General features: G+C 35.4%; 2 protein-coding genes and 1 non-coding gene across 6 annotated transcripts; 1 reads left to right on the top strand and 2 right to left on the bottom strand.

The window, feature by feature from the left end:
- Positions 1-1089: 1089 nt before the first annotated feature.
- On the bottom strand, positions 1090-6245 carry LOC132315923 (KH domain-containing protein HEN4-like). 2 transcript variants are annotated; one of them, XM_059814371.1, is made up of 8 exons: positions 6104-6245; positions 4308-4911; positions 3298-3726; positions 2937-3194; positions 2545-2811; positions 2218-2288; positions 1713-1783; positions 1090-1531 (listed from the first exon to the last, which is right to left on the bottom strand). In XM_059814371.1, exons 2-7 carry the CDS (start codon positions 4881-4883, stop codon positions 1735-1737), a joined length of 1650 nt encoding a protein of 549 aa, XP_059670354.1. In that variant the 5' UTR covers positions 4884-4911; positions 6104-6245; the 3' UTR covers positions 1090-1531; positions 1713-1734. The 2 variants fall into 2 exon arrangements, with proteins under 2 accessions (XP_059670354.1, XP_059670355.1); XM_059814372.1 differs by having other exon boundaries at positions 4308-4905.
- On the bottom strand, positions 5429-5515 carry LOC132268038 (small nucleolar RNA Z221/R21b). Its single transcript, XR_009469180.1, has one exon. It is a non-coding gene; the product is annotated as a small nucleolar RNA Z221/R21b (small nucleolar RNA).
- Positions 6246-7424: 1179 nt separating the features above from the next.
- LOC132315924 (polypyrimidine tract-binding protein homolog 1) lies at positions 7425-15341 on the top strand. Of its 3 annotated transcripts, none has more exons than XM_059814375.1 (10): positions 7425-7813; positions 8935-9144; positions 10015-10077; positions 10170-10243; positions 10399-10494; positions 12612-12669; positions 12742-12846; positions 12925-13006; positions 14404-14469; positions 14736-14902. In XM_059814375.1, the coding sequence occupies exons 1-10, from the start codon at positions 7631-7633 to the stop codon at positions 14753-14755; spliced, it is 957 nt and encodes a 318-aa protein (XP_059670358.1). In that variant the 5' UTR covers positions 7425-7630; the 3' UTR covers positions 14756-14902. The 3 variants fall into 3 exon arrangements, with proteins under 3 accessions (XP_059670358.1, XP_059670356.1, XP_059670357.1); XM_059814373.1 differs by having other exon boundaries at positions 7427-7813; positions 14404-14516; positions 14736-15341; XM_059814374.1 differs by lacking the exon at positions 7425-7813 and adding an exon at positions 9772-9865 and having other exon boundaries at positions 9022-9144; positions 14404-14516; positions 14736-15341.
- The last annotated feature ends 6718 nt before the right edge of the window (positions 15342-22059 follow it).

Here is a 22059-nt window from a genome sequence, read left to right as displayed (position 1 = left end):
GAAAATTGTTCATGTTGACAATATCCATACTAAAATATAAAAATGATAGTGTATTCAAAAAATAGCTTTATTACCTACATAGCCAAAATGCAACAATATAACCCACAAATGAAAAATCAACACGTTTCATTTTGATGATCATGATAAATCAACATGCTTCATTATAACAATTGAATTCTTCTTACAATGAAACATATTTTGCTTGCAGTACCATGCTTACATGCTACAAGTCGCATGTCACCTAGTCCATTAACCAAGTTGCAACACTTCACAGAGGAACCCAAAAATAACACAATCTAGACAGACATTAGCACACGCAGAGAGAGAGAGAGAGAGAGAATTTTGCATATAAATTTTTGAGGGAGATAACACACCCTATAAAGAGAAGCAGATAAACTAATCAGGCTTGTTCACTCTCACCCACGTAAGCAGACTCACCTGCTTAGAATGTTATATTACCTGTTGTATTATTGAGGAATTTCATCGAACCTGACAATTAATGGCAAAGAAGGCATAAATAGTGCATGTTGCATCAGCATGAAAACCTCGCATGTAATAGATACATAATGTAGAATAAACCTACCAACAAAACTCGGTGTCGAGCCCCAACAATTACAGGCACCCTCCAAGTCGCCACAGAAACTAGTTACATGCGTGTGCATAATTAGGTCCATAAGAATAAAACAATGCTGATGAGATTATGCAGGATTTCATATAATAAACGATGGAAATCATGACCAACCTCAAACAGATGTGCCAATGCAGCTCCCTATAAGAAGTATGGGACATCATACCTGCTTTAGTTGTGAGCTCCCCGTATGCAAATATTTGGTAGATATCTAACTTTATTAAATAATATTAAAAAATTGTTGATCAAAAAGGCAAAGGCATTAGTCATTCACCATTTGAGCTCAACTGGCCATTTAACCAAACCACCATAATCAAGCCAACAAAACAGTAACCCACGGCCTTTTTCTTTTTCTGAAGATTACATATCTGTACAGCAGAATCTATAAGCAAATCTCACTACTACACTGCATGAGCACAAGGTCAGATTTTGAGGCAAATACCAAACTCAGCAACTGAAAATAGAGAGAACAAATTAAACGCATAATTAAAATAAGGGAAGCTACTCATGCAATTTAGATAACACGACTTCTGCCACTATATAGTCTAACAGACAGATTTCAAGGTGCTAAATTCCACATAATAGATTGAAGCACGCATCTGAGAACTGTTAAACATAATAAACTCATCATCCTAATACAACTGGTAGAGGAAGGAAACAACATGAACAAAGGCATGCTGGCTACAAAGGTTCTTGGAAGCACAAAGATATAGAAGCTTGGTGCATGTGGTGTCAGGACATGGCAAGTTTCAATAGTATGACCTTCAGCTATTGGTCCTCCTAAATAAAAGCATCAAGGTGGGCCATGAGTTTTCCAAACCCTGTTTCATCTGGTCTTCTGGTTTAGGCGGGAGGCTTCATCAAAATGGACAGTGGGCTGGCTTCAGGCTTCAAAGATCTCAGCTGTTTTTATGGGAAGGGAAAGGAAACAAAGGGAAAACAAGAGCATCAGAATTTCATATATGGGAGAGATGGGCTAGGTTACACTACCATACTGTCATGAACTAGTAAGTGGTATATAACTAAGAATATGTAACCAACTAAATCGGAGACAAACAATTATGTCAAGGAAACCAAACTCTACCTGCAGGTCTCATCATCAAACTCTAGTAACCATAATTTCTACGTCGGGAAACGTGGTTCTGCCCAGATAACCTGGTAACAGAAGCTAAAGGTCAGGGACGAGATGAGTGTAAATCAACAAAGACGATAAAAGATGACAAAAGAATAATAACAATCAAAAAACAAAATTAGAAACTTCCCTTTCTATGTCTGATAAGACGACCTCTATGAACATGCATAATGGGGAGGCGGAAGACATTTCAAGTTCATAAAAATGTCTAACTAATTGGGGTGGCTGTCAACTGAACACAACCTCCTTCAATTAAAATTTGAACTGATTTTTTCACGTCTCATGTGACTCTTTTTTAAAAAGTTTCAACGATCATATTTATGAAGTTCAACTATAGGCACATCACTGGCTTTCAACCTAACGGAACCCTCGTCCGAGATGGAAAAAGGTGACCGAGTAAAATGACCAAAAAAATCCACGAACAGAGCACACGCAGGAACCTATAGGAAATTCTTACCCAGAACTTCCAGTTCGTCCTGAAGAATAGCCACCATAGCCTCCATAACCACCACTACCACTACTGCCACTCTGCAAATGACATTAAAATTATGATTGTACAAAAATAACATACAATAAGAAATCAGGTTCACACGCATGTAACTGAGCACAAACAATGGTACTGTCAGAAGGTGCATACGGGATATAGCAAGAATACAAGACAAAACTAAGGATAAAAAGAAAAATTCCTTGTGAAATGTGAAAATATAAGCAAAAACACAATTTTTTTCTTCCATGTTCTATTTAGAAGATAACTGTATATAAAGAGAAATACAAAATAAATTACCTGCAAACCACCATAACCTCCATAGTCATCACCAGCAGGCAAATCACTTGAACCACCATATCTACCAGAATAAGAATGCCCACGTCCATATCTTTTACCATCTCCAATTTCATATTTTAAAACATCTGAGTTATCAGATGACATGGGAAGATACGGAAGAACAGGAACAAATGAAGATACAGCACCCTCCCTGTCAAAAAGGTTTGCCCTTAACCGAGTAGTTACTTGCATTAGAGCATCCTTAGCAACATCAAGTTCTCCAGCAATCTAATAAATATGGAAGAAAAAAAATCACTAACATTTTCCATATGATATCAACACAGTTGAGACTGCACAAAAACAATACAATTTTCAGAAAATTAAATATCAACGTGCTACAATGAAGTCTTTACCTGCACCATCTCCTCATCATCATCTGCAACTCTTGGAAGGCTTTCCTTTGAAAGTATACGAATACTAGCTTTGGTAGTTCTCCTCATCTCATTAACTATGGCTCCTCCTTTCCCAATAAGGGAACCGATCCGAGATGATGGCACAAGTAAACAAGTTGTGAATGAAATAAGACCTGAATCTCTTTCAACTCTCTCACTGCACCTGGGTTGCAAGCGCAATGCTGCATCAATAGTTGGAGAGAATGTGTCCTCAAATACCTGATATAGCATGTGATAATATCATTAAAAACATGATACATTATACCAAATCCTGTCACAATATGCTCACAAAAACCAAATCATGAAACAGATAAATGTTTACCTCCTTCGCTGAAATAGATATTATGCAATCATCTCCCTCTGCAGCTGAACTATCAACTTTGATAACAGCCCCAGATTCCTGTCTGATTTGATTGATTATGGAACCACCCTTACCAATTACACCTCCAATATTTGAAGTAGGACACACCAAACGGAGAGAAAATTCCCTTGAAGATGCTTCATCCCGTGGAGCAGAGTAGAACGAGCGTGACCAGTCTCCACTGTCACGTTTGTATCCTCCATAAGGACCCATCAGAGGGGCCAATCCCATAATTGGGGGACCACCACTTGGACCCAGAAGTGCACCGCTGGAAGGATACACATTCGGTACAGCGGAAGCAAGTATGTGCTGGGATCGAGATGGATTGTCATGAAGACGACAAGCAATTTGATAAAGAGCCCTCCTCACTACTGAGGCTTCACCAGATATCTTAAGCCCACAAAGCGAGAAGTAAATAACAACTTTAAAATGTTAGCTTCATTCAGCTCAGACAGAACACCTCTATGAATGAAATTTTAAATCTAGTGATAAAAATCTAATGCATGTAAAATAGGGAAATCCAATCATCCAGAAGAAAAATACCATCACCAGATGAAATATGCAAAGAATTGAAAAAGAAAATGAACAATATATGTCTTCACAAGTGACAAGTTTCCTGCATGAGATGACCATGATCCAGGTAAAGAACTCAAACCACTTTCAAAATCTTCACATAAGGCATGTAAGGCTTGATTATTCTACCGATAGGCTGATTATCTCACACATACAAAAAAATAATAATAATGGCAAAAAGTAATCAATGAGATGTTGCTAACAAGAGAAACTGTTTGGAAAACCAAACAATAACCATGTGGATATTGTAGACAAGGAATATTAATTGTTTAAAAATTTGCCATTGCTTGCTACTGACACTTGCCATGAATTTCGGAAGAATCTGTAAAACCACAATCAACACAATGAAATCCGATATGTGAGTATAACAACAACAAAATGGAATTGGTCCAGATTACCTGCACAAGTTCATCAGAACTCAAAGCACAAGGAGGCAAGTGATCATCCTTCAGAATGCGAACCTGTGCACCAGTGTCACTGCGTATACTTTGAACTATCTGCCCACCTTTCCCAATAACACATCCAATCTGATCTGAGAGTACGAGAAGCCGAACTGTAACTTGTGGGGCTTCGTCAGAGTCATCAGCGGCCATGTCATCAGCAACAACTCTGTCATGCACCTTGAAAAGAGCATCCTCGGCCGGACAAATGGGATCATCAGTGTCATCAAAGACATTTGTTTCCTCATTAGAGCTGTAGATAGTGACAACCCGCTCCTCGCATCCCGGTACTGTCTCACCAATCTTAATATTTGACTTACTGTCTACCCTTAGTTGCTTAACAATGTCCCCTCCCCTCCCTATAATACTTCCAATCTTCTTTCCGGGGCACAAGTACCGGTATACAGTATCTTCTGGCCCGATAGACGAGGAATCTCTATCGTTGCCAGATTTTCTCCTTTTATTTCTTCCATTGTCAGGATAGTCAGACTGTGAATGTGAACGCTTTCCATAATTATCCCTCTGACCAGCCATTTAGCAAAATTGACTATATTATCTGTTTCTGATTCAAAAAATTCACAATAAAAGAGCAATATATGAGAAGCATCAAAAAGAAAAAGAGAAATAGTAATGGTAGCACAACAAACTAAGATCAGCATAAACTGATAACACGATGATTTAGATGTGTATACACCCCAAGTATTGATGTTTATCGAGTTTTCTAAACTTCCACCTCTAAAACTAAAAAAGTGAGAACAAACCAACAAAATAAATGTTCCAACAAAACAACAATAAATATATCAACATAAAACAACATAAGAATAAACGCATATGATGCAATCATTTCATTTTTTACCAGAGAAATTTACTATTTACTTTCATAACAAACCATTTCTCTATAAGCCAATTGTACTCCAACATAACCAACATGTAAAAAGACCAAAAACTCACCAGCTAATTGAGGATTAGTAACACTCAATGCAAGTTCTAATTTCCTAAGTTTTAAAGCACGCAACCAGCTCAAAACTTCAAGCACCAATTCTTAACACATAAAACCCTTGTTTTCTTTTCCTTTTTAAGGGCTCAGAAAAAATGGGTACAAGAAGTTTATCATCACTGATAAAATCAGAGTGGTGCATGACTTTCTTCAATCCTCATCATAGCCCTCTAACCTTACATATATAGACCAAAATCATCATGAAACCCATTATAGATACCTCAAAAATGCATTTTCATAAAAAAATATATAAACAAAATAGATGAGCTGTGCATGCATTGAGCAGGGCTTAACCTAATATATATAATTTTACAAAAAATAGTAAAAGGTACAATGGAATAATGAAAATTGCCAATATCAAAATCCATAGACACAGTTTGTTGAATAAAAAAAACCCCGTAGTTTATAAATTTCAGGCTTAAATAAACTACATTTTCATTGAACCAACTAAAGACACAATAGAATTTTCCTCGATTATTCCAAGCAATGAATTCTTCCGGGAAACTTTTTCGATAAAAAATAACAGAACAAAACGGATGGTTTAATTCTAATTCTATAACTAAACAGATGTATGATCGATACATAAAGACGGATCTGAAGAAATCACGCAATGTAAATCACTAAAACCTAAAGAAACGGAACAAAGAATTACATATATATGTCTTTCAATGTTGTATAGTAATGATGTGCAGAGAATAAACTGATGAATGAGACTGCGAAAAACGGTGCAATGTTAGAGAATTGGATTTGCATATACCTGAATAGGGTTGAAGAGATCTTCAGAATCGAAGCATAGAGAAAGAGAGATGGCAATAAAACACGGTCAATTGGGATTTGATTTCTAGGGCTTTGACCGGAATCTTCGTGCTAAAGTGGGTACCACCTTCAATATTACGCAGTGCGCGCGCTGTGCACCTGTTATTTATTTATTTTTATTTGGATTTTAGGGGTAAGTAGTTCATGGGCCTGTCCATCTGGTGTAAATTTATTACGTCAGCATTCTGGTGGGCCTCGAATCTCCATGTCAAGAACAATAAAATTACCTTTCAAAAAAAAAAAAAAAAAAAATTAAAATTAAAATTAAAAAGAACAATAAGAAAGAAGGTAGGATGGGCAATTTATGCTTTTTTGTTTTGTTTTGTTTTGTTTTATTTTATATTGTGAATAACATTTAAATAAATATAGTAATACAAGTTTTCACAATGTAAATGTATGAGGTTAACTAAAAAAATGTCCTCCAATGATAGCTTCCAGACATATAATAGTATGGCTACAAATAAGCCAAACCAAAATTTCATTTTATTCTCTCATTATTTTAAATGTGTAGGACTCGTTTGCTAATCGTTGCCACTTCATTACTATCGCCTACCATCACCACCGTATAGAATAGTGATTATCATTTTATTCTCTCATTATTTTATATTTATAACTAAACAATAAAATCAGACCATTCTATTTTGATTCCATTTCTAATTTTATTTTGTTTAATTTAATTCTTGCATATCAAATTAGGTTTAAAGCTTCAATTAAAATGAAGATAAGTTGAGCTAATAGAATTTGAATCCCCCTTGTTGAAAGTGTTCCACATGATCCTTGACTAAAAACTAAAGCGATTTGAAACATCGAAAAGGCTAAATTCTTTTTTTTTTTTTTAGGCTGACATCGGAACTCACATGAGCAAGGCCCTTCAGAACTCACCCCAAATTACAAATCGGGGATATTGTCGACGACCTCACACCTTAGCAACAATTTCAGTGGAAGGTTACAACCGCCATGGACGGATTCGAACCTGAAACATGAGCGTTTTCAGATTGTTACTTTATCAACTCGGTCAAGCCCTTGCGTTTACAATATCACATTAATAAGTTAAGGGTACATATTTATTCATCAAAGAGAGACATTTAAAAAAAAAAAAAAAAATTTGGTACCGTAACATTTTAAGAATAATAATTTTAATTAAACGCATTTTGGTCAGCACTCAGCACATCCATTATTACGATGGTAAGTAAAAAATATATTTTACCTGATTTAAAAGCAAGAAAATATTTTAACACTCATAAATAGCCCGTGACGTTATTTATTTGTTATATCATATCACCACCTTAACCAGAATCCCAAAAGCATAGACGAGATACAACCCCGCAAAAACCCAATTCTCTGATTTCTCTCCCAATAATCGCCATATCACTAATTTCAATAAACCCTAAATTCACAACCTTCATTTTACATCGGTCTCGATTCGAAACTCAGAACCCTAAATCTTAATCGAAACCCTAATCGGCAGATGTCGACTTCGGGGCAACCTCAGTTCCGGTACACGCAGACGCCGTCGAAGGTCCTCCACCTGCGAAACCTGCCATGGGAGTGCGCCGAAGAAGAGCTCGTCGAGCTCTGCAAGCCCTTCGGTAAGATCATTAACACCAAGTGCAATGTCGGTGCCAATCGCAACCAGGCCTTCGTCGAATTTGTGAGTTATTGTTTTATGATTTTTGTACACAATTTCAATTTAATTTGATAAATAAGGGTTTTGTTTTGTCGTAAATATGATGAATGTTTAAATGTGTTGCGTTGTTAGTGGGATTTGTATGATAATATAGAAGGATTAATATTCTGGTGATGGATTGATTTCAATACGTTACCAAAAGCCCTTTCCGCCATGTCACAGTGCTTTGAATTGAATTTCACGTCCAAATACAAGTAAAAAAAAAAAAAACAACAACAACAACAACAACAATAAAGATTTAATCGGACGAATGTTAACTATGAATTAGGTTTGTTATTGTTTGGCAAAGTAACCTAGAAGTATATAAGATTGAAAAAACCATAAAGCATAACCATAAGATGATTTACAAAATAAACCACAATCCAATTCATTACCCCGAAGGTTGAATAGAGGGAAAGAGAACTCAAAGAGAACGCAACCAGAACAATATCATTGCAGGTTCGAAGCAATAGAAGTGAAGAATTAGCTGCTGAGAATTGACTCTGGTGTGTTTTATTTGTGCTGCAAGCATCTACGAGTCCGAAGCAGAGGGATCTGAGTCTACTCAAAGTTGGTCTTTTTGTGACAGTAATTGTATGGAGTGATACGAGACAAAAGATGGGCGGTAGCATTAAGTGATAGACTTACAATGTGTAAAATATTCACTGGACTACAAGTAATACCGTAATGTAGTGGACATGGAGTATGTACAACATTCATGGGATTATCTAAATATTGGTGACATTTGTTGGGTCCTATATGAATTTTTAGCACATTAATGATTTCTCCTTGTATAACTTGGACATGTTTCTCTTTATGTGGTGTGACTTGGGAGCCCATGAGATGTCAATCTTTCTGACCACAACATTCCTTTAAATTGTGTGTCTCACTTAGCTATCCGTCTGGTGGACTTGAACCGTTTAGTGTATAGCTCTGTAAGTTTCCCTATGCTTTTGTTCTAAAAGCATGTTTTTGCATGAAATAATACTTTTAGTGGTAATTAGATTGTCTAGGAAGTTACTTTGCTCTATCCGCTTGACATGACATACATATTATTTTCCCTGATTCTTAATGTTGACAAAAGCATATTTGTTTGTTTTAAACAGGCAGACCTTAATCAGGCAATTAATATGGTGACATATTATGCTTCATCGTCAGAGCCTGCATCAGTTCGTGGTAAAACTGTATATATCCAATATTCGAATAGACATGAAATCGTCAATAACAAGAGTCCAGGAGATGTTCCGGGAAATGTCTTGCTTGTAACCATTGAGGGTGTGGAAGCTGGTGATGTCAGCATTGATGTCATTCACTTGGTAAGTCCTTTCCGACCACAACTTTATTCTTATCCGATGTGACGAATCATTGTATTTTGTTGCTGATCCAAGTTTGTAAAAGCTCTAAATGTGGAGTAGTTTTCCTTTCTTCATACGTAAATTTTTATTATGACTGGATATCGACTCTTCGTTAGCAGTTGACACATCTTTCATGGCATCATGATCAAGCCATATTTTTCCTGAAAATTCCCATTTACTTCAATGCACTAGGGAACTATCTTGAATTGTTTCTGAAGAAGTTGTATGTGGTGTCCCATGCTTAATTTGTAGTTACTTTTGTGTGCAGTGATTAATATCAAGTTGTGACCGTAACATCACATGATGCTTTTTTGTGGTGTCGGTTTGTTTTGGACATCAAAATTGTTTATTGATTATGTCAAAATGTATGTTGCTAATACTCATGTCTTCCACTGATGCAATGATGTGATTCTATACCATAGGTTCTAACTTCTAACCTTTTTTCTGTGTTGAATTGGGGAATTTAGGGTAGTATTTTAGGCTCGCAACAAGTTGGATCAATTTTTTTTTATTGTCTTAATTCTTCCTTAGAAATAGCGCCCTGATTAAATTATGCATCAATTTTGATTGAAATCGGTTGAATCACAGACGATGATGGTTCTTATGTAAATTCTGTTGTTGGAGACTGTCTGGATATATTATCATGTGCATCATACTCCTTTCTTCACGCTTACTTATACAGGTGTCATTCTGTACTTATTCTGGTCCGTTGATATTTTTTCCTTTCTTGTTCCATTGTAAAATATTTGGGATGTTTGTTATTGCATACCATTTTTTTTAGTTGACCTTTTCTGCTGCTATATGCTCAACTATGATTCAAATTTGGCGTAGGTTTTCTCGGCTTTTGGCTTTGTGCACAAGATTGCTACTTTTGAGAAGGCTGCTGGATTTCAGGTAAGATGTTGAAAGCTGAATTTGGACTTTTTTGCAACTCTATCTGTATCTCTATACTTACCTCAATTTTGCTTGCTTGGACATCTTGGCAGGCATTGATCCAATTCAGTGATTCTGTCACTGCATCTTCAGCAAGGGAGTCATTGGATGGAAGAAGCATACCCAGGTTTGCACCTTTCTCTCTCTCTCTCTCCCCCTTTCTCTTACCCATTTATGTTTCAATTCTGAGTTTATCTTATACTCATGCCTTCCACTTCTGAGTTGCCAAGTATGGAATAGTGGCATTTCTCACTTTGGTGAATATGTGGTTGTAATGTCCAGGTACTTGCTTCCAGATCATGTTGCTTCATGCCACTTGCGTATCTCGTACTCCGCACACACAGATCTGAACATTAAATTTCAATCTCATCGGAGCAGGTAATAGGGAGTTGGCAGGTTATTACAATTTTTTTCTCTGTTATTCTGTAATTGATGACAATCCAATGCTTCATTCTTTCATCATTGTTTGTATGCTTTTGACTTGGCAAATAAGGTCTTGCTAATTGATGTGTGTGCTTTTTGTCATTTAGGGGTTAGTGAAGCTCGGCAGCTAGAACACAGATGTGTTTTTCATGGCCTCTTAGTAATTTTCTTCATCTTATTGTAGTAATTTAATTCATACTTATTCTTTAAACGAGTGAACATGTTAGAGTTCATTAGTCAATATTTGGGAATATGTTGAATGAAGCAATGGTCTTTCATGTCTTGCATATTTATATATCTTGGATTACCGCAAATTCCGAAAAAAAATTCTACAGAGCAGATATTGTACAATTATGTTGTAGACACTCCACTTTTTTTTTTTGGTGTTGGGGGTGGTAACTGGGGCAGTTCTAATTGCTTCAAAATAAATTGGTTATGTGGAGCTCCCATATCTTTGCCTTTAATAAATTTGCTTATGGAGTATACAATCCGTTTTGCCAATGTCAAGAAAGACCCATCTCTGGTTCTCTTGTTCCCAATCAGCACTAGTATCTGTGATCCTCTATGGCAAAAGGAAGTATAATGTGATTTGCAGTTGCCTCTAAAATTTCAAGTCAATCCAGTTGACTGCAAATGCCACGGAGAATGTTGTGGAACTAGTATTATATATATATATATATATATTTGTGAACCATGTAAGTGGAGTGTCATCTGAATGGAGAAATCTGTGAAATTGTCAATATGCAGCTGCGATTTGTTATATGTGTTTCTATTTTCAAATTTTTAATTTGCTGAAGTTCAGTATGTAGGTGTTCCGATAGTTATTTATTCCATCTTGAATGCCTTCCTGACTTTGTCAATAGATTTAATCCATATTGCCTTTTCGGCTTTTCCACTTTGTTTATCTTGTCAATTTTTTACCTAGCAAAACAAAGTGATGAGTTGATCCGATCTCTTCCATTTTACCGCTTCAGGCAAATTATAACCCATAATGTGACTATACTTATCAAAAAAAAAAAAAAAAAAACCCCATAATGTGACTATATTTTTTACTTATAAAATAAAAATAAAAATAATGTGACTATATTTTGATAATGCATCAGTTTGTTAGGTCTAGCTCCTTTTCTATCTAGTTCCATATTCTCCTGAATTTGGTAATTGTGCCGTAAGGATTACCCAAAAAAGCACTTTTCCCATGGTTTCATTATACCTACAACAGACCTGATCTTCTCTTGATCCATCTAAATCACACCCTTGCTGATCCAATGTCCAAGATTCTTCAACATCAGTCGGTTTGGACTTCCATGCAAAGATGCTCCTCTGAAGCTGGACCAAGGAATTGTCCACTTCTCAGTGCACTTGCAGGGGTTGCTCACACACTCATAAACGGATACTACTTAGTGCAAGAATGATTCTATTTGGATATATTCTAAAGTTTTCACGTCACCTTTACCATTTGCCATTTAACGGAAGCAATCCTTTAGTGGCCATACCGAACGGGATCAAAGTCAAGGGAAAGTTTATTGGCAACAGGGGACCGTTTCTCACCAGCCCTACCTGCCCTCCCCCAAGAGAAACCAGGAGTTAGCAACCTCTCCTCTGCCCATGGGTCTGGTGAAGAAGTTTGGGGAATTGGCACCCCTCAATATAAAAGCGAGTCTTCCAGCTTAGGTAGCCAGTCTTTACTTAATTCGGCCGCAGCAATGCCCCAAGATTCCCATGCCTTCCATTTTATTTAAATGTCTCACTCTGTTGTCAAATGTGATTTGCATCTCAACTCTCTCTTTGCAGATTTAAATTCTCTCACTTCGTAATGTTTCATTAATATCTAACCTAGGAGTCAACAAACTGCCCCAGTTTCCTTCTTTTTGTGATACTCTCTTGAAACATATAATCTTTATGTGAATAACTGTGACATTCATTGCATTTGTATATGCCTTCTGATTATATTAGCTTTTTTATTATTATTTTTTTCATATCTTCTTATTGAGATTAATTTTGTTCGTGTTCATTAATAATGTTGTCAATAACGATCACCAGAACATTTGTATTTTTTCCGATTCATCCTACAGGGACTACACGAATCCATATCTTCCTGTAAATCCTACCGCGATGGAGGGATTTGTTCAGGTATGTATTTGTTATTGAACATCCATTGTATTTTTTAGTTGTTAGCAAGCACTAACCAACAGTAATATCCAGCCTGCTGTAGGTCCTGATGGAAAGAAAAAAGAATTTGAGAGCAACGTGCTTCTTGCATCAATTGAGAATATGCACTATGCTGTCACAGTAGATGTTCTCCACACGGTAATTTAACTTATAATTTCCTCACAAATTATTTTCCATTGGTAGAATTCTATTCATAAAATGGGTTTTTATATACAGGTATTCTGTGCATTTGGTAATGTTCAGAAAATTGCCATATTTGAGAAGAATGGTGGAACACAGGCCCTAATTCAGTATCCTGGTAGGTCCCTCCCTTGAGTCCCTTCTGAAAAAGTTCTTTTTTATTATTTTATTATTTATTTATTTATTGATGTGCCCTTATCTTTGTAAAAGACAATAATATATTATCTTTACTTTCTCAGTTTCTACTTCCTCTCCCTGAAACACCTGCCGAAATTCTGGTTTAGGGACTACTCATCTTAGTTAGGACACATTCTTCTTTGGAGCTTGCAGTGTCCTGATTTTGATCTGTGGATGTTTAGGTCTTGCATGCAGGGGACTAATTTGCGTTACTAGCTTCCTTGGTTTCTTGCCCTTTATTCTCTCTCTCTGTGTCTCTCTCTCTCTCTCTCTCTCTCTCTCAATTGCCCTTTATTCTCTTTCTCACAATAGTTTTTGGTTTTAAACCTTAAGAACCTTTTAAGCAATTAGATACTTTTCAGAGTATTCGCTTGCTTATATGTAATGGAAAATGTACTTGTTTGATTCTGAAATTAATGTGATTTTTGATTTTAGTGTCAATCCACGTATGAATAAATAAATATTTCTTCAAGAACCATAACTAATTCTCTTTCAGTCATTCGACTCATTATCACAATCTGTAGTGACTAGTGAATTGGACACGTATAAATTTAAATAGAAATTTCAAAGACATGAATATGTCACCTATTCACCTGGCTTGTTATTCCTTGCTATGTCTGGGATATCTAATCACCTCATTTTTTTTGCTCTCTCTCAGCATAAAGGTTGGGAGGATTTTATTTTCTATAATTTGCATTAGTTGTTGCAGCAACTGATGGAGGATAAAGTTTCCATATTCATACATAACTCAAAAGTTACCAGTCCTCATTTTTTTGGTTGTGATTATTTCATTAACAGTTAATTTTCTCGGGATCATATGTCCTGCTTTTGTCTTCCACGTGATTTCCTCCCATCAAACTTTTATTTTTCCTTGGTTTGAACACTCAACCTCCCCTTTGGGGAGGAGAGATCATACCAGCTACATTAATTAATGCCCATTGGTAATTTTGGCGTCATTGTTCATAACTAATTTATTCCACCTTTGAGTTATTTCTTAATTAGGAACTATTTGAATTAGTATTGCATATTATGCCTCTCCTATGTTGTTTGGTAAAACTGAAAATTGAGTACTGAATTTTAAGAGCTGAATTTTAAGTCCTTAAATTTAAAGTGCTAATTTAAAGTTGAGAATTTTTTTGATGATTTTTTGAATTTTAATTGTTCTTCGGGTCTCCTTATATCTAAATTGCGTTATCAAACACACAACTTACTCAAAAATTAAGTGCTGAATTAAGTTATCAAAAAATGATGTTCCTATTTTATATGCATGTGGGGAGTTCCTGTTGTAGACTATTTGGTAGTTCCTTCAGACTGATTTACAAGTTATTATATTTCCAGATGTCACAACTGCAGCGGTTGCTAAAGATGCTTTAGAGGGACATTGCATATATGATGGTGGCTATTGTAAGCTTCATCTATCATACTCTCGTCATACTGATCTCAATGTAAAGGTATTAAAATGTGCTTTTGAGTTGATGTTCATAAAAGAAAATATTTAAGAGGATAAATGCAAAGAAATCCTTACAAGAAATTTGGTTCCGTTGTTGGAAAAAAAAAAAAAAAGATTTGGCCTTTAATGTATGCTTCTTGACACTCATTTCAACTCTTTGGTTTTAATGTGCTTGGAAATCTCCTTCCATGAATATGATTAGTTACATATATGGTTCTAGGCTTACAGCGACAAAAGTAGAGATTACACAATCCCAGAATCAGGGTTGGTTGCAATTCAACAAGCTTCCGGCCTGCCTGCTGGGACACCAGTTTGGCAGAATGCTCAGGGTGCTCAAATGTTTCCTGGGAGCGAGTTTGGTGCTGCGCAAGCTCAAGCTCCGGTGTCACAAGTGTCCTCATGGGGTCCAACCTTGCAAGCTGGCAGACCAACTTATGTTTCGGCTCCGGGCACATTTCCTGCTCAGACATACGCTCCGTCCTCCGTTCCTGGTTATGTCAGTGCAGCAGCTCCTGGTGTTACTCAACCCCTTATGCAAGGCAACCCAACTAATCATAGTGTGCCCTCCATAAGAGTGTCTCAGCCTGCACATCACCAAAATGCGCGACCTGGTGGTGCTTCACCTCCTGGTCATCCTTCTTACTATGGTTAGCAGTATCAGCTCCTCTCCTAAAATACTTTACTTTTCCGCATTGACTGTTTTTTGTTTGTCTAGTGCAACAAAATCTTTTGTATCTTAATTTGACTTGCAGTTAAATCCTCTCCAGTTCAGTTCTTGGTGGTACCAAATTTTCAAATGCAGCATTGGAAATTATGATCTTTAGTAGACGGTATAGCACTAAATTTTTGGATGTCAAGCATTCTAGACACTGATTTTATAAATGACTGATTTCATAAATGAAAATTTAGTAATTCGTAAATGACTAGACCTATGTAAACCTCCTTTTGGTAGCATGGAATAAAACGTGATGTTTTGAAAATGCTAGTATGAACAAGGAGTCTAAACTCCCACGAGTCACAGGTTTTAAGAATTTGAACGCTATTTTTAGCAAATAAACAAACCCTTGTTTTATCAATTGGGCCATATAGCCAAATTACTCGGACGGGCACATGCAGCTCCCTGTCTCACATGTATTAGATAATTATCCCAACCTCTAAGTAACGAGGTCAAAGCTTGATCCTCGCCCTTCAATTTGAGGGCGGGGATCTTACCACCCACCCGGGCAGGGCCAGGTGGTAACCCGACATTGCATCGTTACCAATGACTATTACCATAGAGTTAAAAGTAAGTTGAGAGGGGTCCATATGGATTGTCCCTAAACTTGCAATGTTTTTAACAATGACTGATCCAATTGGGGATGGCCCTTGTGAGGTGAGTGTCTTCCTCACCGGTATGCTTAAAAAAGAAGAAGCTTGAAATGAAAACTCAATTGGATTGATTGTCCCACATGTCTCACATCACAAACACAGTGCTTTCAGAGGTGTCCAAGTCTTCCTCTGTAGCCATGTGATCACCATGTGTTGGCTGGCACTGAAATGTACTTTTAACTCACCAAGCCAAACTCATCAGCCCCTACGAAGTGTCCACATTGTTACCATCACCAACCAATCAGTTTCAACGCCACTCATCCGTTTCTCTTCGTTTTTTTCCCTTTTGAGTTCTCTGTGTCTACACACACACACACACACACATATGTATATCTACAAAAGTGAGCAAGAAACTTATTCATACATCGAGCAACTTCTTTTTGTATTCAACATGATAATTTGGACTTACATATATCAAACACCTTAAAAATTCACACGTACCATTTGCCGCAAGTGGGTTTTCATTAAGATTTCAATCAAGCAATCATCTAAAACAGATAAATCAAAACACGCAGGAGACATATGTACCATTTGTTATTTCCTTCAAAACATAATAGAAGTACACACACCTCAGAAAGTGTAAGAAACAAAGAAGATCTCTAGGATTCGATTGTGTCACTTGTAGACAAACAGAGTGAAATCATTTAAAAATCACTAAATTTACTACATACCCTCCGCAAAAAATGGCAATTTTTTAATTGGTTGATTTTGGTTGCTTTTTCTTCTTCTTCAATGCGTTATTACTCACAATCATAATCACCAGTGCACATCAGAAGTGGTCTAAAGCTGGATTCATTTATTCACTTGTGATGCTCAAACTCAATTTTACTTCTGGCAATGTCATGCTCAACAAGTCTGTATCAATAGATGTCACTTTTGCGGTGAAATTTATTATTTTCAAGTTAGTGCACAAGTCTATCTCAAGTTTGAGAAGGATCAGATGCATGTAACCTTGTTTTCACGAAAATGACAAATTTATTCTATTGATTCCTAACTTAGTGACAAATATATAAATTTGAATCCTCTACTATGTTCACTGTTGTCTTTTGATATACAACACGGTATTGTTACAGTTTAAGATCTGTGCTCCTAATATATATATATATATATATATATATATAAAAGATTTTAAGACATATACAGTATATTGAATTCTCTTGCATGTAATCTTATTTTCAGGAAAATGACAAATTTATTCTATCGGTTCCTAACTTAGTGACAAATATATATTTGAATCCTCTACTATGTTTATTGTTGTCTTTTAATGTACAGCACGGTATTGTTACACTTTAAGATCTGTGCTCCTAATATATATATATATATAAGATTTTAAGACATATACAGTGTATTGAATTCTCTTGACCCTATATGTAACATGGATAGGAGAGTAGAGAGGTCCCAAGTACCCTCAATTTCTTCTTTTTGGGACTTTTAATTATGAACGGTCATAACCTAAGAGCCTACTTAAACGTCTACGTGTCCTTTTGGTAGCTGTCACATTTATGGTTGATGGTCCACATTGTTAGCGATGACCAAGAATATTTCTCCCGCATATCTATCGATTCTTTGATTTAACTCTGCAACCACTAGCTATCACCTTAGGAGGTGTTTATGGATGCTGGTTGGTGCCCTAACCACACCTAGTTGGCCTTGTCTTATAAAGTTTACTAGGATGTATCTTTATGCTTGTGTCTTGACAACTACTCTCACAATATTTTTGGGAATTCTCTAACTTTCTATCTTTTACCTTAAAAAGAAGAAGAGAAATTACGAGCCTCTATGATTTACTTTTCTAAAATTAATTCTCAACGACTAAGAAAATCGATATAGTTTTAGAATAATCACTTTTACTATGTCACCTGTGCCACTAATCAACTGTATCTTGTCACACGAGTAATGCAGAATAGTCACTTTTTTATCATGTCACCGATGCCACCAACCAACTATATCTTATCTCACAGGAGTAATACATCTCGTTAAGTAAAACTATAACTACATGTCAGCATTTAATTATCCGATAATACATCAGTGTCACTTAAGGCATGCATGCCCTCCCCTGAACTTTTGGGAATACTCTAACTCTCTACCTTTTACCTTAAAAATAAGATGAGATATTACAAGTTTGTAAGATTTGCTTTTCTAAAAATAGCTCTCAATGACTTAAGAAAACATATGTGGTTTATAAAAGATAATTATCTAAAAATAAGTTTTTTATAATAATTATTTTTTTAAAACCGAGTTTTTTGAAAATAGTTTTTAGAAACTTAATCAAGTAGGTTTTTGTACAGTTTTTAAATTTTAAATATTAAAAAAAAAATTAAAAACTATTTTTAAAAAACTGAATCAAGAAGGCCCTATGTTGCCGGTGTCATCGTAACATGAATAATGCACTAATTTGAAGGAGTGCTATCATTACGTGTCAACACTTAATTATTTGTTCTCCTGACCTATGAGGGTGAAAAAACTAGTCTGGTTACATGATGAACTATGGTTAGGAAGAGAAGTTTGTGTATTTTGCTTTCTCACAAGCACATGCAGGCCAAAATGCATGCCACAACCATGTTGTATGATACCGAGGCTCTTAAGTCATGCAAGACACAATAATTTGAGTTTTAAAATAATCACTTTTTACCATATCACGGGTACCACCAAATAATTATATCTCGCCACACGAATAACGCATTTGGTTAAATAAAATTATAATTACATATCAACATTTAATTATCCGATAATATCACGTTATCGGTGTCACTTAAGGCATGCATGCTTATCTCCTGAACTATAAGGGTGAAATTTTTTGTTTGGTTACAAGATTGAAGGATTGTTAGGAAGAGAAGTTTTATAGTCCGTATGTTTTTGCTTTCTCACAAGCACATGTAGGCCAAAATGCATGTCACAGACTGAGACATGTGCCAACATGCAATCGAACTGTTGCTACGATGGTACTTTCCCTATAGCCTTTAGGAGCTACATATATATATATGGTTTGATGCCCATGTCAGGCCAGAAGCTTTAAAAGCCATGGCACTGTGTGCACTGTCACTTTCCATTGTGTGTGACCAATTATTGGTGCAAACTCTTCATCTTTGTATGCAGAAGCTGCCAAGTTCGTTTGGCAGTTAATGTTGAATGGTCTGTTGTACAATGAGAATTCCTCAGATAAAAAGTCTGGTTCTGAGGCTCTGAGTCACGAAAAACTTCTATTCATTCATTTATTTTTTACCCATTCAAATTAATACAAAAAATCATATGATATAAAATTAATAATAATAATACTTAGAAATAGACATATATACCCTACCCCAGTATTTGATTGTAGACAGGATATGATTTAGGCATGAGCCCAGTCACTGCCTGTACCATAACAGTTTGAAGTGTCACTTTCTTTATTTATTTCAGATTTATGGATGATACAACTCATGCGATATGCTTGTTTGTTATAGATTTGATATCTTTTTTGTATATCACACATTGTGTATCTATAGATGCATAGACTCATGGTTGATTAAAATTTTAGTAGGAAACATTTAAAATGGAGAGTATTCCACAATCTTATTATTCTGCAAGAAATCACATCAAAAAAAAAACTGCAAAAGTGGTAATTTGAAATTACAATAAACATGGCTAGTGAATTTTATGTTTAAATGATAGAAAAATAATGAGAGATGATGTCACGCTGTCTTTAATATAATTTGGGAAGAGTAATGTTAGGGTTCTTCAAAACTAGAAGATCGACTTTATTTCAAATCATCCAATAGCTATAAAATGAATTGAAATGGGCTACCTTAAAATATCTAGTGACGGTTGAATATTTCGAAATTGATTCTGGAAATGTTGAAATTGATTGGTCGAATTTTATAATACAATTACTTTGCATCTCAAGAATTCAGTTGTTGTTATTATTATTATTAATTTTTTTTTTTTTTCATTTGCTAAATAAGAAAAAGAAGCAAATTTTAAGAAAGGAAAAAGAATAAAGAAAAAACAAAACTGCAAACCTTAAATAGGACCATTATCCAAAACCAGTGGGGTTATAAGTGGATAATTTAATCAAATATAAAAGTGTCTTCAAAAGTCCCAAAAGCTAAGTGTATTAGTAGAATATTTACAAGATTTTAATGGCCATTGTCCACTTGGATTGCTTTGTGTGGGATCTGGATCTTTTGATTTCATACTGTGTGCATGTCAAACGTTGTCATTTTAATTATTGGACAAACTCTGTTTCATCAATGTTTTTAAATTATTATTATTTTAATTATCTCAAATTTTATTTCTCTTCTCTTATTGTTCCCATTTAGATCTACAAAGACAAGTCAATTTTACATTGTAATAGTTGTTGCATTTTGAATGCGACGGTGTTTCTGTTTTTTATGTAAGGATGTCGTATTGATGTATGAAATAAAGATTTTACGCATTCGTTGTAAAATTATTATGTGCATGCAGTACGAAAGGAGTAATGACTAGGGGCACATGTCCCCCCGAATTTTCTCCATCTATATCTGTAAATTAATTTCATATATACACTCATAAATATTAACTTATATGTATATATATTATATTATATTATATTATATATAATGGTGTACAATACTACAACATGTATATTATATTATAAAAAAATGGAAAAAAAAAACCTACGTGTCTCCTGAAAAAAATTCCAGATTCCATCCTGCGTGCATGATGTAAGATCACTGCTTGATTTTTCAAATATTCATGTAATTCCTGAAAAAGACAAAAACAAAGGTGCATTTTATTTATTTATTTATTGGAGATTTCACGATAATAATGTGGTGCCATTTTGTCCTGTCGGATTCAAAAAAGAAAAGCAGAACACAATGTCCGAGTGGAGGATCACGATCCTTCCTTCTGGGTATTAAATAAATTCACTCACGTCCGAAATAAAGATTTTACGCATCCGTTGAAAAATTATTATGTTGCATGCAGTACAAAAAGAGTTAATGACTAGGGGCACATGTCCCCCCAAATTTTCTCCAGCTATATCTGTAAATTAGTTTCATAAGTACACTCATAAATATTAACTTTTATATATATATATATATATATATGTGTGTGTGTGTGTGGTGTACAATACTACAATGTGTCTCCTCAAAAAAAAATTCTGATTCCATCCCGCGTGCATTTTTTTGACGATGATAATGTAATTCCTGAAAAAGACAAAAACAAAGGTGCATTTTTTTTTTTAGGAGATTTGACGATAATAATGTGGTGCCATTTTGTCCGTCGGATTAAAAAAAGAAAAAGAAAAAGAAAAGCAGAACACAATGTCCCAGTGGAGGATCACGATCCTTCCTTCTGGGTATTATATAAATTCACTCACAGAAGTAGAAAGATTAATAGATATATATAGACATCATGACCCACCCAATCTAGTATAAAGATACAATTCTCTCTCCTTTTTCCACACAAACACTATCAATGATCACACGGACTTGCACGAAATCCAAGCTTTTGGTAACAATTCTCCTTTCATAAATCAACACAAAACTTTATCCAAGGATACTTTTTATTTCGATTGGATTCTTTAAAGCGTCTCATAATTTATAATTATGATTTTTATCGTGCATCCATTTACCAATATAAATCAAGATACGAGATGAAAGTTTTTGCAGTTAGATTATCCCTTAAAAAATACAAATGAAGTTCACATATTTGTGAATTGGACTAAGCAACACTTCTACTACTACTTCTCTCTCTCTCTCTCTCTCTCTCTCTCTCTATATATATATATATATGACGATGATGGCATCAAATCTTTTAGAGAACTACATAACTATCACAAGAGGTATACAATTTTTTCGTCCCACGTGCACTAAGCAATTAATAGAATTTTTTTTGAAATTGAACTCATAAGAATTCCAACTTCCAACCTTCAAAATTTAAGGCAAAAGACTTTGGTATTAAGATGTAATCTCGAAGTTCACTCAATTTGCTTAGGATGGGCTATCAAATTAGCATGTCCACCCACATGTTAGCATTTATGAACGACCAAACCTTGGATACAATTATAATAAGCTTTGAAAATATATAGTGTCTCACAGGTAATGTCCAAGGGTTAAACCTTTCTTCTGCTCTCTACCACACTAAATAACACACTTTTACACCTACACACTGACATATTTGGGTATGGTAACGGTGGAAAATCACCTCCAATTAAA

Source organism: Cornus florida, unplaced genomic scaffold, assembly GCF_030987335.1.
Source record: "Cornus florida cultivar Cherokee Brave unplaced genomic scaffold, ASM3098733v1 CherokeeBrave_3.0.0_Hap2_Chr07, whole genome shotgun sequence".
Lineage (NCBI taxonomy): Eukaryota > Viridiplantae > Streptophyta > Magnoliopsida > Cornales > Cornaceae > Cornus > Cornus florida.
The sequence above is the reverse complement of the archived record's forward strand: the minus strand, read 5'-3'. Positions and strand labels throughout refer to the sequence as shown.

Bases quoted from the DNA above. Each gene is read 5' to 3' on its own strand.
- LOC132315924 (XM_059814373.1), top strand. From the start codon at position 7,631: ATGTCGACTTCGGGGCAACCTCAGTTCCGGTACACGCAGACGCCGTCG. The intron at 10,244-10,398 runs GTTTGCACCTTT...TGTAATGTCCAG, and splicing joins GATGGAAGAAGCATACCCAG to GTACTTGCTTCCAGATCATG. The intron at 13,007-14,403 runs GTAGGTCCCTCC...TTATATTTCCAG, and splicing joins GGCCCTAATTCAGTATCCTG to ATGTCACAACTGCAGCGGTT.
- LOC132315923 (XM_059814371.1), bottom strand. From the start codon at position 4,883: ATGGCTGGTCAGAGGGATAATTATGGAAAGCGTTCACATTCACAGTCT. The intron at 3,195-3,297 runs GTAAACATTTAT...ATGCTATATCAG, and splicing joins TATCTATTTCAGCGAAGGAG to GTATTTGAGGACACATTCTC. The intron at 1,784-2,217 runs GTAAGAATTTCC...TTCTGTTACCAG, and splicing joins GGACGAACTGGAAGTTCTGG to GTTATCTGGGCAGAACCACG.